Source organism: Lottia gigantea (genome assembly GCF_000327385.1).
Source record: "Lottia gigantea unplaced genomic scaffold LOTGIsca_81, whole genome shotgun sequence".
NCBI classification, from domain to species: domain Eukaryota; kingdom Metazoa; phylum Mollusca; class Gastropoda; family Lottiidae; genus Lottia; species Lottia gigantea.
In genome coordinates this window covers 764024-781060 of record NW_008710694.1, presented here as the reverse complement: position 1 = coordinate 781060, position 17037 = coordinate 764024, and the positions used below count along the sequence as shown (strand labels likewise).

At 34.5% G+C, this 17037-nt stretch overlaps 4 protein-coding genes across 4 annotated transcripts; 3 read left to right on the top strand and 1 right to left on the bottom strand.

Annotated features, from left to right (window-relative positions):
- Positions 1-1668: 1668 nt before the first annotated feature.
- On the bottom strand, positions 1669-2508 carry LOTGIDRAFT_132775 (hypothetical protein; the record flags this gene model as incomplete). The annotated part of the gene is made up of 2 exons (XM_009067312.1): positions 1669-2035; positions 2120-2508. Coding segments are annotated over 2 exons (756 nt in total), but the record flags the coding sequence as incomplete, so codon positions are not given.
- Positions 2509-6527: 4019 nt separating this feature from the next.
- Positions 6528-6878, top strand: LOTGIDRAFT_132890 (hypothetical protein; the record flags this gene model as incomplete). Its single annotated transcript, XM_009067311.1, has 1 exon — positions 6528-6878. A coding segment is annotated over one exon (351 nt), but the record flags the coding sequence as incomplete, so codon positions are not given.
- A 1505-nt stretch (positions 6879-8383) lies between these two features.
- Positions 8384-10629, top strand: LOTGIDRAFT_169013 (hypothetical protein; the record flags this gene model as incomplete). The annotated part of the gene is made up of 6 exons (XM_009067310.1): positions 8384-8445; positions 8892-9004; positions 9063-9123; positions 9569-9669; positions 10108-10307; positions 10585-10629. The coding sequence occupies 6 exons, from the start codon at positions 8384-8386 to the stop codon at positions 10627-10629; spliced, it is 582 nt and encodes a 193-aa protein (XP_009065558.1).
- Positions 10630-12619: 1990 nt separating this feature from the next.
- LOTGIDRAFT_236433 (hypothetical protein) lies at positions 12620-15342 on the top strand (the record flags this gene model as incomplete). Its single annotated transcript, XM_009067309.1, has 8 exons — positions 12620-12639; positions 12755-12810; positions 12869-12985; positions 13433-13546; positions 13605-13665; positions 14316-14416; positions 14678-14877; positions 15252-15342. 8 exons carry the CDS (start codon positions 12620-12622, stop codon positions 15297-15299), a joined length of 717 nt encoding a protein of 238 aa, XP_009065557.1. The 3' UTR covers positions 15300-15342.
- Between the last annotated feature and the right edge of the window lie 1695 nt (positions 15343-17037).

Sequence of the window (17037 nt, the reverse complement as noted above, 5' to 3'; positions counted from 1 at the left end):
TTATATTATCAAATTTTCAAATTATTCAATCAGATGTTCTAAAAGCGATAACCACAATAATATAAAAACTGTACAACAATACATGTTGATAATACGTGTTGAATCATACGTTATTAGAACTTTCCCTGTAAATATAACATATAGAACTATCTTGATTAATGAGAGGAAATATAAACATGATTAGAAATACAATAATTAGTCTTAATTACTGTTATATTATCACAAATTATCACTTATATCTGTCAGTCAATATTGGAAATATAATATTTTGATTTATCTGTCTTCAGCTCTACGGTTGCATTTGATTGTCAATATTATCGGTTATTTTGGTTATCGACTCATTATGGTCATGAGTAGGTGATAAAAAAAGTGGTGAAAATTTGTTTCGAAGGGCTAGGCCCCAATGCCTTACTGATCGTGAGAATACTACTTCCGAGCCAGACAGACAGTTGTCCTAATCTTACCAGTACAAGATTTTCTCATCGGGTTTTTATCGTGTTTTCAATGAATTCGAAGGGGCAAACAAAAATCGTTCAAATTCGAGTCTTAGAGCCCACAACTCCCCTGGGTTCCTGGACTATGTCTCGTAGGCCGACCCATCATGATAAGCTAAAGGCTATCGAGACACTTTTCCACCACCCAAATATAAGCCGAGGTCAAGAGTACTTCAGGAGAAAACGATTTTTATGCCTCATAACAACACTGGCATGTTTATTAAAGAAGTTTTAATATCTATGAAGATTAAAGAGTTTAAGAGTATATTTCAAAGACTTAATATTTTATTGTGGTATTTTAAACCTCTTCACTTTTAAAGAGAAGATAACTATACGTAACACTTTTTTGATAATAAAAATGACATTACCCAACAATATTGCAATTTTTTTTAAGACAAAGCTGAAACACCTTCAAATAAATATTGCAGAGCCTTTGGAAAAACAGGCCCGGACACGATGTGGATACCATTAGCTTTATTTCTACTGTATCAACCATTCTTCATGTAGGCGACCTATTATACAATTACAATTTCGTCTAATTGCCAAAGAGATAGAAATATCAGAGAGGTAGTTATTGCAGATCTATTGAAACAAAGAACCATTGACGGGTTTTAAAGTAACATGTATGTAAAAGTGTCCGGATTTTAAAGTTCTGTTTATAATATGGACTTTTTACACGAATAAAGAAGCTTTTCTCTACCTTCTTCAATTCTTTATGTTAATAAAGCACGCTAATGGGATCGTTATAACACCTATTTTCCCTTTAATTGTTATTGCTTAATAAACCTAACCTAAATAGGAAAAGTAAGTTATAAGCTTTGTGTTATAAAGGGTGAGTTTCTATCACGAATTGTTAAAGATATATAGAAGACTATTGTCAAAGCTTTACTATGGAATTTGTAAGTAATTGAATGAAAGACTGTATATGTTTTATTCAAATACAATACTTGTCAATCTTTCATGGATCATTCAATTAATCCCACACAAACCTATACATATCTTACTTTCTTCTTACATTTTCAACTCAGTGACATTACAAATTTCAATAGTAACATGTATACAATATAGGTTATATGACTTTTTTTATGGGAAATACATACAACCAAAGAGCATATTCCTACAGTTACTAGTTTTAACAATATGAGAACCACATTGAAATTGAAAGAAATGATAATTAATATATTAATTGTAATATAGAGTAGCAGCTACTGTTACTATAATCATTGACATGTAATATAGAGTTGTAGCTACTGTTACTATAATCATTGACATGTAATATAGAGTGGTAGCTACTGTTACTATAATCAATGACATGTAATATGGAGTTGTACCTACTGTTACTATAATCATTGACATGTAATATAGAGTTGTACCTACTGTTACTATAATCATTGACATGTAATATAGAGTTGTACCTACTGTTACTATAATCATTGACTTGTAATATAGAGTGATAGCTACTGTTACTATAATCATTGACATGTAATATAGAGTTGTACCTACTGTTACTATAATCATTGACATGTAATATAGAGTTGTACCTACTGTTACTATAATCATTGACTTGTAATATAGAGTGATAGCTACTGTTTCTTTAATCATTGACATGTAATATAGAGTTGTACCTACTGTTACTATAATCATTGACATGTAATATAGAGTTGTAGCTACTGTTACTATAATCATTGACATGTAATATAGAGTGATAGCTACTGTTACTATAATCATTGACATGTAATATAGAGTTGTAGCTACTGTTACTATAATCATTGACATGTAATATAGAGTTGTAGCTACTGTTACTATAATCATTGACATGTAATATAGAGTTGTACCTACTGTTACTATAATCATTGACATGTAATATAGAGTGGTAGCTACTGTTACTATAATCATTGACATGTAATATAGAGTTGTACCTACTGTTACTATAATCATTGACATGTAATTTAGAGTGATAGCTTCTGTTACTATAATCATTGACATGTAATATAGAGTTGTACCTACTGTTACTATAATCATCGACATGTAATATAGAGTTGTACCTACTGTTACTATAATCATCGACATGTAATATAGAGTTGTACCTACTGTTACTATAATCATCGACATGTAATATAAGTGGTAATTATGTAGTAGCTTTACAAGCAGGTTAATGGGTTTTGTAATTCGTATTTTAATTGTTGATTAAAAATCATTCTTTGTTGAAATTCCTCGAACGTCTTGTTGAAATGGTAGGCTTATCGTGTTTTGACGTTTGACAAATGACATCGTCGATTTTTAGCTATCAATTTCTAGAAGAAAATTGATTTTCTATCTAAGCTTATTTAAACTAAGTCTTGTGGTATCTATGAGATATTTACATTCAATCTGAATATTTGTCAACATACTTAGTATATCATTCAATATAAAATAATAAGGGCAAATCAACACAGATAAACATATCAAACACTTTGTATTTACTATTTCTTGTATATAACTTTGTATACGACTATACTCCTGAATATAACTTTGTATAAGACTTTTTTCTATATTCAATGCTTTGTTATTGAAATAGTTTAATGGGTTCTAACATAGAAGTGTTTTCAGAAATGAGTGTACTACAAAAACAAGGATACAAATGGCATAAGATTTAATTTGTTTGTTAACATATCATTATATTTCAAGTATTAATTTCATATCAGGTGCAATATCCCCACCCCCTAAATAAACACTTAACAATATCTATATGTCCCCTATATCATGTTGGCTATAGCTATCTTGTTGGTAGTATTTTTAGTTTAAGTATGACTCATTGCCTGGAAGTCTTAATGGAAAAACAATGATTATTCCACTTTAAATGAACACTTAGAAACCATGCATGTTACTTAAATCTTTGATAAGCGCTTTGGCGTTGTTTCGTACCAATAAACATCTAATATAACATTGCTTGTAACTTGTCAATGTTATCATCGCTCATAGTTAAAATAAAATATTTTTCAGGTATTCTATTGTCTTCAATCTTGCCTTGTCTAATCCATAGTAGATTAATATATATATAGTAAATCAAATTGCGATCAAATAAATCAATTTGTCGTTTCAATTTCAACAGACACTTGCCCAGGAAGGTTATTGTCTAAAACAGATAAAGTTGGAGAGATGCTACCGCTTAAAGTTCACACAACACAAGATCATCAAGAAATCGTCTTCTAAAGAAAATAATTTCAATTTGTTGTTCAGTTTCCAATTTTATTCTCAAAAGACTTAAAATACAGGTAAAGTTCAGGATATGCTACTGTTTGAAGTTTAGGGCACACAAGATCAGCACTAAATCATTTCGAAAGAAGACTTACCTGTACGAATAGACCTCAATAATTCACATTTATCTCGAAACCACGGAAGAAATGGCTGAATGACAAATTCTTCTCGAGATATAGCCGGCTTCTTTAATAAGGCTAATACTTTCTCATACGTACTAGACATGTTTCCAGTCTTAAATTTCAACTTTTCTCAATGTTTCACACAACTCTGTCTCCACTTTGTTTTCATCTAATATTAGCTATTCCCAGATGAAGCAATCAAACAACAACTTGCATAAGAGATGCAAATTCACAAAAACATCAGAAATATCATCACAGCATTCTGTCCATTGTGATAATATGTTTAAATTGCAAACCTTAAAAGATGGCGTTACAACGCAGATTTCACTGTTCAGTGCACCACCAATTCCAAAAGATACTCTTTCCACAATGCTTTTATCTATTCAGAAGTAAAAAAAATGTATGAATCGATCCGAACTTTCACTGATCGGTTTAAAGTCAATAGCTGTTTATCACCACAACAGTCTAAAGTTATGACCGTGTTCATATCTTATACAAAGGCCCAGAAAATTAGCGTGTATACAAATGAAAGATTGGGTTTGTTTGAAGACCTTGTAAAGAGTTATTGATCCTGTCAATACAGCAATAATAGGGTGATATATGGCGATTGAGAAGTTCATATCTCGAGAATATCACTTACTGGGCACTTAGTCTAACTAAAACGAAAACTAACTGAGTACATGGTGCTTCTTAGACCTAATTATATGAACCGACTGTTGTTTTTGACAGAATAGTAAGCGTGTTGTAGTGTTTCAGACCATGTATCATCGTACGAATCATCATATCCAACAGGTTGTTAGCAAACCTGTTTGATCAAACTTGAGGGCATACGTTTTTGCAATGTTTATCAAAAGGACTGAATTTGGTTCAGGAAATTATCTATGTGAGAACTGTTTTGGAACAATTCAGTCTTTTTCTCATGTAAATTCCGTGTCCGAATTGGTGAACTGATTTTCGGAAAGTCAACATACACATCAATATTTTTATCTTCCTATTGGGAAAATGAAAATGAAAATGAATACTTGAACTTTTATTACAAATATTTCAGATACGAACTGCGTCTTATACTTTGACTGCACTAGCCACCTTCCTTTACTTATGGAAGTTTGTAAATGCAGCGATTTGATTGGATGGGACGCTACAGAATACAGCCAACCATAGCCCTCGACTGCACGCACAGCCAAATTATTTGAGTTGAATTATTTCTGTTGAGAGCACTGATTGGCTTTATATGGTAGCACTAGCAGCACTAATTTTGTACTGGTACCATAAATATATATCGAACTAGAAATCAACGATGTGTTTTGTCTCGAAAACACTTAGAACATACAGTCACATAACCTAATTTCGTGCTAATTTAATTTCGTGCATCTCAAGTAATTTACATGTGCGACCTTGTTTTGATAAACATGGGTTTTTTCTCTACAACGTCAACCTGCAGAATTTTTCCTATCGTTTCCAAGCAATGTCAAATTTATCATCTATTTCTAATGTCACATTTTTTATCGGCCATATTTTCTTATGATTCCCAGTTGTAAGCGGAATTCCAAGCGTCGTCTGCTAGAATATATTCCAGTGAACATTTTTTGATTTTGACGAAATTCCATGTTGAATCCTTATATGCACGAATAAAGGTTACACTACTGTATATGATAAAAAAAAAATAGTCAAGCAGATATATTTCATTCTCTATTCATGAAACACAAAAGCCTTAATATTCTTCATTTATACTTTAAAAACATCTTGATAGGCCTGTAACATTTCGTTAATGAATGTATTATGAATATTATTACATTCAGATATATGTGTAAATAAGCTACTGTGAGTAATTTTTGTTGTATATTGCATTTACAGTTATATAACCCCCTGTCCGTTAAAGGGCAACAATCGATATTTTGGGTGTTGATTAATAGCTTACGATTCTTGTTCGGAGACTAAGGTACGACTGATTAGACGAATGTTGAAGACCACCTTTAAAGCTTACTGTATCCTTCATGAATAGGCGGTTAATTGTTAATTTCAGTTTCATATTTGCATTGCAATCAAAGTGTCAGACGAAATCTACAATTGAAAGCTTATAAATTTAAGAGTGTTCTTGAAAACGCATTTATGTCCCTTTAGTTAGCATTGAATGAATGTAATCTTTTCTGGAACAGTTTCTCTGGAATTTCAACCACACTCGATATTTACAGTTGGCCTACAACACGTTTCTTTAATGTAAATAGATAGTAGTCAACTTGTTGAGGCCCCTTTCCTAGGAAATATGATCTCTACATTTTATTCCCGTGGATTTTGTTCAACCAGTCCGTATGGTAGTTGAGACACTGCAGGTAACGAAGGTTGCAATTAAGATATCAGAGTAAATTTTATTCAGTCCTGTCAAATTTGAATATGGAATATATGTCTATTTAAATCTTCTCTATCCATATATGGCTATAATTAGGCTAATTGAAAATCAACTGTGGTCTGAGAAATGAAATGGGGGAAATTACGTCCCTTAATTTGTGACTTCATTAATTCATAAATAATTTTAGATTGTGGTGCGCTTACTTCATCAACCCATTGACCATGCACCGGTTAGGCCTGAAACACGTGCATTGGATAGATTTGACTCACGTGTACCGGTTAGACTTGACCCCTATGCACCGGTTTGAACTGAATCCCGTGCACTAGACTTGACTCCGGTGCATTGGTTATACCTGACACGCACGTATCGGTTAGACTTCGCGTACTGGTTGAACTTGACTCCCATGTATTGGTTAGATTTGACTCCCGTGTATTGGTTACACTTGTACTCACGTGTACGGTTGGAATTGAAGCCCATCCATTGGTTAGACTTGACGCCCGTGCATTGGGTAGACTTAAAGCCCGTACACCAGTTAAACTTGACGCCCGTTCATTTGTTAGATTTGAAGCCTGTGCACCGATTAAACTTGACGCCCGTGCAATTGTAAGATTTGAAGCTCGTGTACCGGTACCGGACTTGACTCCCTTGCAAAGGTTAGACGTGATTTCGGTGCACTGACTGAACTTATACTCTCATTAATCACACTTTTAAGTCTCACAAATGTTAGACGTTACGCCAATGCACCGCTTAGACTGGAAGCGCTTGTTTTGGTTAAACTTGGCGCATGGCCATTAGTAATACTTGACGATCGTGCATGGGTTAGACTTGACGGTCCTGTAATGGTTTGACTTGAAGCACGAGTATTATATAGTGAATAGTAGTGCGGGTGGTGCTTATGATTAGACACACAGGTGGTGCACAGTGATTATACAAACACAGGCGGTGCACAGTGACTATACAAACACAGGTGTTGTACAGTGATTATACAAACACAGGTGGTGCACAGTGATTATACAAACACAGGGGGTGCATAGTGACTATACAAACACAGGTGGTGCATAGTGATCATACAAACACAGGGAGTGCATAGTGATTATACAAACACAATGGGTGCATAGTGACTATACAAACACAGGTAGTGCACAGTGACTATACAATCACAGGCGGTGCATAGTGACTATACAAACACAGGCGTGCATAGTGACTATACTCACACACAGGTGCATAGTGACTATACTCACACTGGCGGTGAATATTGACTATACAAATACAGGCGGTGAATAATGACTATACAAACACAGGCGGTGAATAATGACTATACACACACGGCGGTGCATAGTGACTATACTCACACTGGCGGTGAATAATGACTATACAAACACAGGTGGTGCACAGTGACTATACAATCACAGGTGGTGCACAGTGACTATATATACACACAGGTGCATAGTGACTATACACACACACAGGTGCATAGTGACTATACACACACACAGGTGCATAGTGACTATACATATACAGGCCATAGGTAGTGACCCTTGGGTATTGAATTTCCATTGAGTTACTGATACATGTAAGATGAGAGATACTTATCCTCGTGACTCGTTGAATATAGTGTTGATACAGAAAGTACTCATAAACATTAAAAATTTTCATAGCTTTGTAACGACGTACATTGACTTTGATTTTTTACATTACGTCTAAAGTCCACTGACATATGATTACTACATATTATTATAGGCGATCATGTTAGTGAATGAGGAACACATAGTTCTGTTGTTCAGTGCACGATCTGCTGCCATACTGATTTAAAGGGAATGGGGAGAGGTTGTGGAATATACACAATGTTCATAGGATGAGATTGAGATCAACTATGGTGGGTAGTATTTCGGTTTCAATAGAATGGTATCCATATGACACCATCCTGACTCCATAGACTCGATGGCAGTTACATGGGTTAACCCTTATTGACATGTGTGGCTCAAAGAAAGTCTTGTTTCGTGCGTGAGCCCCACATTAATATACCTTCCTGAAAAGTATTGAGTGGAGTGCTGAGAAGGGATGGTTACTCGACCCTTTAAACCCTCGTGTGTGCCTTAGTCCTAGATATCAATTATACCATCATATATCATTTTAACTGCATGTCGCATGTTAGTTAGTACAGATTATCAGCTGATTAGCCGATGTCTATAAATCCAGATAAAAATGTCTTCTTTTCATTTTATAAAGAATCTTCCGAACACAGGTAAGATAATTATATTATTTCATATATCATTTTTCTCTAGTTTCAAGCTATATTGAACTTATTGAATAGAGTTATATGTGTAGCATATAAACACACTTGGTTAAAACTTGATCCATCAAATCTGTAAAATGTCAGTTCACTTAAGTAACTGCGGATCGGTAAAATCTTCCCAGGCTTCTTTTCATACCTTACAAAACATGTATTGTGTATATTTTCAGTCAGTATGATAGGTTATATTGTAACGTTATAAATATGTGTATTTTGTATATTTTCAGTCAGTATGATAGGTTATATTGTAACGTTATAAATATGTGTATTTTGTATATTTTCAGCCAGTATGATAGGTTACATTGTAACGTTATTACGACATCTATTTTGTATATTTTCAGCCAGTATGATAGGTTATATTGTAACGTTATAAATATGTGTATTGTGTATATTTTCAGCCAGTATGATAGGTTATATTTTAACGTTATTACGACATGTATATTGTATATTTTCAGCAAGTATGATAGGTTATATTGTAACATTATTAAGACATGTATTTTGTATATTTTCAGTAAGTATGATAGGTTATATTGTAACGTTATAAAGATATGTATTTTGTATATTTTCAGCCAGTATGATAGGTTATATTGTAACATTATTAGCAGTGCTAACAGTGGCTACAGCAGCTCCGTATGTATATCATAATTTTTAGTTTAATGACATAGCTACCTAGAGAAACGGTCCTATAAGCAAATTTAGAACATCAATTTGTTCCAATGGTCCATAGATCAGAGACGAAATATAACTCATTGTACGGAATTGACGACCGCATCTTAGGGTTCACTTTTGACCCTCTATTTATACAGGTACGAATAGGTTGACTTGGCCCTACAAATCTGGCCTTATCCCGTTTCTCGGACTTGCTGAACATAAAGATAGTGGAACTTATGGGGCCAAACATGAAATGTGACCGAATTTTGATATGATTTGTTCGTTTGGTGCTGATGGTTTGTTGATGTAGTGACAAAGTGTGAGGTAGTAAAGGTGATGTAAAGTCAGTGATATAATGATATAATAACATTGTTGTCGATTGGGAATAATACCTCTCTTGTATTTTTTTTTTTATTCATTCCAGTCTCGATCTAAAAGCGCCGTATGCCAAATTAGACGCCAATGGAGATGGAAAAGCCACGTATGATGAATTCAGTGCTGCATTATCGTCTTTAGATTCTGATCGTAAGTTTTATTCTTCTCGAATTATTTAATGATTTTTGAAATTTAAACCGAAGAAGCCGAAGCAAAAACGTTCTGTTGTAAGGTTTGTAATTTAGGGGGTTTCATCAACGTTTATCAAGGTTTCTACTGTAAGATGCAGATGTTACCAGATTTTTCCTTTTTTTATTCCATTGTTCTAACACAGTTAGTGTCACAATTTATTTTTTTGATCAATCAAACTCTAGTCGTAGAAACGAAAAGTCGCCGTAAAATTACTAGTTAGGGGTATTTTTAAAAGAATAATGCGATTTTCGTACATTTCAAGTACCTTTAAAGACATTTACATATATTCAAGACTAAAATCCCCCCCCCCCCCCCACCCCAAAAAAAAATGGCACATCTGTCCCTTTAAAATCAAATCATGGAAAGTATGGTTGTTCATTGTTTCATATATTACAGACAATGGTAAAATAGTTCTGGGAGAATACATTGCTGGTTCAGTAGCGGATAAAACCCTTGCCACCAGAATCTTTGATTACTTGGACTATGATGCCGATGGTCATCTTGATGCTGATGATTTGAATGTTGGATTCCATCAGTTTGATGTCAACCTGGATAATGGCGTCTCATTCGACGAATTTTCGGCTGGTTTTCAAGCTGTAAGTTTTGGCGATATTGTTTCTAACTTGTGATTAAAATTCAGTTCGAGATGTTTGGTTTGTATCCTGTTTGTGGTGGACTGTCAATTAACAAAAACGTTTTTACCTGAGCATTGCGTTCCTTTCCTTTTTTCTATCATATCATACAATGGGAATTCGTTTCCAAATTGACCTTATATATTCTATTGGAAGATACAGACAATAGCAAATTTCTAGTGGATTTGATTACATTGATGAAAATTATTAACCATTTCTCATGTTTCATTTTTAATTTCAGATTTTATCTCTGTTATTACCAGCAACATCCAAACCTATAGGCTAACTTCTGTATATGATTTATAATAAAATATTATAAAATAGTTTAATATGTCTTATTTAATATTCTTTATACTTTTGTATGTGTATCGGGGCCACTTATACCAACTTTGAATGGGGTGAATCGATGCTATCATTGTCCCGGTTAAACATAAAAAGTTTGGCGTACCTCTTTGCATTTTCTTTGAGTATTAAGAATACCCCAATCCCAAATTACATTGGTCTACACTATTTAATAAGTTGGTTGATTGTCCCATGATTTTGAAAAACGGTTTGTCTAATCTGCATCATCATGACGCTCATACCCCTATGTCACCAAGAATTGTGACTTTCAATCGCCCCGATCTGGTCCCCGAGTAAACAAATAGCGGCTGCCCTCTCTGCCCCTCCCCACCTTGACTCCGCCACTGAACCCCCCTCCTTTTGAACCGATTGTGTCCTGTCCATTGGATCATGACGGCGGAACGAATAGGACGTTTTAAATTTGCTTTTAGGGCCCTATAATCTAAGGATTGTTTTGGTCCCGATACAACCCGATCATTTTTTGGTCGATCGGGTCCAGTCGTACCTTTGCATACTTGCGCCCCGGAATCGTATCGATCACTCGAAGAACTTCTGTTATTTGACCCCCATTACCATGGTCCAAAAAACGTAGGACGACTGGAGGCGATTCGAGACAACAATCGGGTCGATCACAAAGAAGCCGATCACATTTTCAGAACCCGATCCTCGGTGGACTGAAGCAATCACACCAGGTCTTCCCCCGTAGATAAAGTAGTGCTCTATTGTGCTCACAGATTCCAGATATTTTCGCAAAAATGCAGAAGTCGACTCAAAAAATTGTCGCGTACTATCCAGATCAAAATAATGCATGATGAAATGGGGGTAGGCCTATGACCTACCCTGTGACAGCTCCCCACACATTTGTCGTCTTGGGTCTTGAATTTCTCTGGAGTGACTGTTGCATGAAAGACAGGGCAAACTCATCTTCTGGAGTGGGGTCTGATTATAGGATTGATATTCACAAAGATAATAGCATTTTTCTTCTGTAATTCCATAGCGTTGTAACGACGCACATCGACTTTGCTTGTTTACATGACGTCCAAAGTCCAATGACATTCGGTTAATACATATAAGAGATCACGTTAGTGAATGGGGAACACATAGTTCTGTTGTTTAGTGCACGATGTGCTGTCATACTAATTTAAAGGGAATAAGGAGGCGTTGTGAAATATGGACAATGAACCAAACACCATTTCGAGCCGTTAAAATTAATCTAATAAGAAATAAAAGCATCTCATCCATATACACATCTCATTCATCTAACATCGAAGACAGTTGTACAGATGCTAATCTCACCTGAAAGACCGCATGACACAGTCAGATGTGTACTGAAAAGGAAGTCTTGTTCTAATTTGAGCCCCTCATCTTACTCTCCAGCACCAATCCATGTTATTGAAATGACGTGAAGGGCTGTATATGGACCAGTGGTCCCCTCCCGATGGAAATAGCTTTTAAACAAATGCTCTCCCGAATTCTGAGAACCCTCTGTTGATATTTCTTGTGGGTGTGGGACCTCTTATAGAAGTTTAGTCACCGTTAGGGATTCGACCCTTTAAACCCTCGTGTGTGCCTTAGTCCTAGATATCAATTATACCATCATATATCATTTTAACTACATGTCACATGTTAGTTAGTACAGATTATCAGCTGATTAGCCGATGTCTATAAAACCAGTCAAAACTTCATTTCTTTCATTTTATTAAGAATCTCCGGAACACAGGTAAGCTATTTTATATCATTTTCACCACTTTCAAATTATATTGAACTTGTGGATTATTATATTCATGGTTGATACTATCTGATTCATCAAATCAAAGATGTCAGTCTTCTCTTGTAATTAGGAACGGAATTCATTGCGATCAAGTTAAAAAATGCTATACACAAAACGTTTTTTTGTTTTTCAATTAAAGGCTATATTGTAACGTTATTACGACATGTATTGTGTATATTTTCAGTAAGTATGATAGGTTATATTGTAACGTTATTACGACATGTATTTTGTATATTTTCAGTAAGTATGATAGGTTATATTGTAACGTTATTATGACATCTATTTTGTATATTTTCAGCAAGTATGATAGGTTATATTGTAACGTTATAAATAGGTGTATTTTGTATATTTTCAGTCAGTATGATAGGTTATATTGTAACTTTATAAAGATATGTATTTTGTTTAATTTCAGCCAGTATGATAGGTTATATTGTAACGTTATTACGACAAGTATTTTGTATATTTTCAGCAAGTATGATAGGTTATATTGTAACGTTATTACGACATCTATTTTGTATATTTTCAGCAAGTATGATAGGTTATATTGTAACGTTATAAAGATATGTATTTTGTTTAATTTCAGCAAGTATGATAGGTTATATTGTAACCTTATTACATGTATTGTGTATATTTTCAGCCAGTATGATAGGTTATATTGTAACGTTATAAAGATATGTATTTTGTTTAATTTCAGCCAGTATGATAGGTTATATTGTAACGTTATAAAGATATGTATTTTGTTTAATTTCAGCAAGTATGATAGGTTATATTGTAACGTTATAAAGATTTGTATTTTGTTTAATTTCAGCAAGTATGATAGGTTATATTGTAACCTTATTACATGTATTGTGTATATTTTCAGTCAGTATGATAGGTTATATTGTAACGTTATAAAGATATGTATTTTGTATATTTTCAGCCATTATGATAGGTTATATTGTAACGTTATAAAGATATGTATTTTGTTTAATTTCAGCCAGTATGATAGGTTATATTGTAACGTTATTACGACAAGTATTTTTGTATATTTTCAGCAAGTATGATAGGTTATATTGTAACGTTATTACGACATCTATTTTGTATATTTTCAGTAAGTATGATAGGTTATATTGTAACGCTATAAAGATATGTATTTTGTATAATTTCAGGCAGTATGATAGGCTATATAGTAACATTATTAGCAGTGCTAACAGTGGCTACAGCAGCCCCGTATGTATATTTTATATTTTTAGTATATTGGCATGAGTAAAAAATAACTCACTTTACATATATGACATATAATACGAAATCTGGCCACATCTTGCATTGCCTATATAGATTTTATCTACAAATCTCGCCTTATCCCGTTTCTCGACGTGGTAAACATAAAGATATTGGCACATATGAGGCCAGACATGAAATGTCACTTTTAAAAGGAGTTGTTCCGACCCACTTTGGAGTTGCTAGTTTCCGAGAATTTAAACCATGATAAAAGCCAAATGAGTCCATCAAGGCATTATGGATATTCTACTATGTCACCTGTGTCCAACACGGTACCAAAATACAGTCGAGGGGTAGACTTAACTGTAAGTAAGTTAAAAGGGAAATTCTTGCCCTCGGCTCTTTTGCGATATCGTGTGTAGTACACAATAGGTTGAAATTACGTCATTAGAACGTGACTGTGGAAGAGAATTTGTTAGATTACAATGGAGACGAAAATTATAAAAAAAAGAAAAACGAAACGAAATTGTAATTAGGTGTGAGGTAGAGGTAGAGTGATGTAGAGGCAGCGGTATTGACAATCGTTATTATTGGTCGTATTAAGGGTATGTCAAACCATATTTCATAAAATCAATTCTTTTACAATTTTTTCATTCCAGTCTCGATCTAAAAGCATCGTTTGCCAAATTAGACGGCAATAGAGACGGGCAAGTCACGTTAGCTGAATTTAATGCTACATTGTCGTCTTTAGACACTGATCGTAAGTTTATTCTCCCTGAATTACCTTAATAATTTTTAAAATTGAAACCAAAAAGTTGTTTCAAACGACTGAGTTCAGTTTCAGATGATGAAGAGCTCTTCCTTTAGGACATCAATCCAGGTTAAGAAGTTTTGTTCGACTTCAAATTGGTTTTATGACCTCGATGATACGGATCAGAACAATCCACATTTTGTTTCAATCTGTATACTCTTTTGTACTTTTTATTACCTCAAGATTATTCTATAAACCAATATATTACAGACAATGGTAAAATAATTCTGAGAGAATACATTGCTGGTTCAGCAGCGGATAAAACCCTTGCCACCAGAATCTTTGATTACTTTGACTATGATGCTGATGGTCATATCGATGCTGATGATTTGAATGTTGGATTCCATCAGTTTGATGTAAACCTGGATAATGGTGTCTCATTTGCCGAATATTCTGCCGGTTATCAAGCTGTAAGTTTTTGGTCGTTTTTGACCAATGAACTCATATATTCTTACATCATATTATGTGATTTCAATTGAGATATGGATGTTTCGTTTGTATTCTGTAGATTTGGTTATAATACGCGGAAACAAATACGAAGCACAAATGGCTCAAATTCCGCGGGAAAAAGGTAGAGGTTGGTGATAAGTTATGAAGCAGTAAACCGTTCTCAGAACACTTACACAAATTTCTGAGAACGCATATTATTTTCTTAAAAGTTATTTATCTCACGGTTGACCTTAGATTCTATTCAAAGATCATACAGAAAATAGCAAATCTGTAGACAATCCGATTCCATTCATAAAATTGATACCATTAATGCATGCTTCAATCTTATTTTCAGATTGTGTCTCTGTTACTACCAGCAACATCCAAACCTATTATAGGCTAACTTCTGTATGTGATTTATAATAAAATGTTATAATATAGTTTAATATGTTTTAATTTCGTTATATTTAATAACATGTAACCATTCCAGCGATTTAAGTTACATGTGTTTTCTCTATATAATGTTGTGGGTTGGTTATCTAATGATTGGGAAACGGTTTGTCTTATCCGCCACTTGTCCCAGTTCTTCAGACAGTAGCTGTCGTCTTATTAGAATTGACCTTTACCGCCTCACACCAAGCAATAATCTGTTGTAGTTCCTTTAAAAGAAGGTTGTGTATACCCTGGAAATACCCTGATTTGTGCCTACCATCAAATATTACTCTTGCAGTTGTTGACTACTTGGAGCAAGTTGTCTCTGACAGTACGTATTGATTCCTGTTTCTTTACTCTGACAGTGCGTACTGATTCCTGTTTCTTTACTCTGACAGTACGTACTGATTCCTGTTTCTTTACTCTGACAGTACGTACTGATTCCTGTTCCTTTACTCTGACAGTACGTACCGATTCCTGTTTCTTTACTCTGGCAGAACGTACTGATTCCTGTTTCTTTACTCTGACAGTACGTACTGATTCCTGTTTCTTTACTCTGACAGTTCATACTGATTCCTGTTCCTTTACTTTGACAGTAAGTACTGATTCCCGTTTCTTTACTCTGGCAGGACGTACTGATTCCTGTTTCTTTACTCTGATAGTACGTACTGATTCCTGTTTCCTTACTCTGACAGTTCGTAATGATTTCTGTTTCTTTACTCTGACAGTACGTACTGATTCCTGTTCCTTTACTCTGACAGTACGTACTGATTCCTGTTTCTTTACTCTGACAGTACGTACTGATTCCTGTTTCTTTACTCTGACAGTGCGTACTGATTCCTGTTTCTTTACTCTGACAGTACGTACTGATTCCTGTTTCTTTACTCTGACAGTGCGTACTGATTCCTGTTCCTTTACTCTAACAGTACGTACTGATTCCTGTTTCTTTACTCTGACAGTACGTACTGATTCCTGTTTCTTTACTCTGACAGTACGTACTGATTCCTGTTTCTTTACTCTTACAGTACGTACTGATTCCTGTTTCTTTACTCTGACAGTACGTACTGATTCCTGTTCCTTTACTCTTACAGTACGTACTGATTCCTGTTTCTTTACTCTGACAGATAACGTCAAGATTGTTTAACAGCAACGCAATGAATGGAATGGGACAATAACCTATTGTGTTTGGCTGTGAATCATAAAAAGGACTAAAGTTGCTATCCTTCCTTCAATACATCTTCTATGTCTTTTCCATCTTCCATGGCAAAAATAGCACAGAAAAGTAAACTTGAAATTTAATTACAATGTCATTTTAACCAGGTTTGTTTGATTGATGGATATGACCTACAGGTTTTCTTCTAGTGATTTCCGAGTTTTTAAGAGTCATTCCCCTATTCGTGTCAAAGTAACTGCATCGCTATCTTTTTTATACGCAAGAACCGGGTCACACCGTGTCATGTACATTTCACATGTTACCTGCCTATAAGGATTATCTGATTGTAAAAACGATCGCGTCAGCGGGTTTTTAAATTATTTTGATATCTTATCAGTGGGTATAAATGCCAGACCTGTTGTGGTGCATTATTTATTCATTTTTATAGATCAAAGGTAAGAGAGGGACATACTTACTCGTAACCTGGATGGATCATATATCCGCCAATTGGTATGATATTGCTCTTAAACAGCACCCATATTTGTTAGGATGCTAT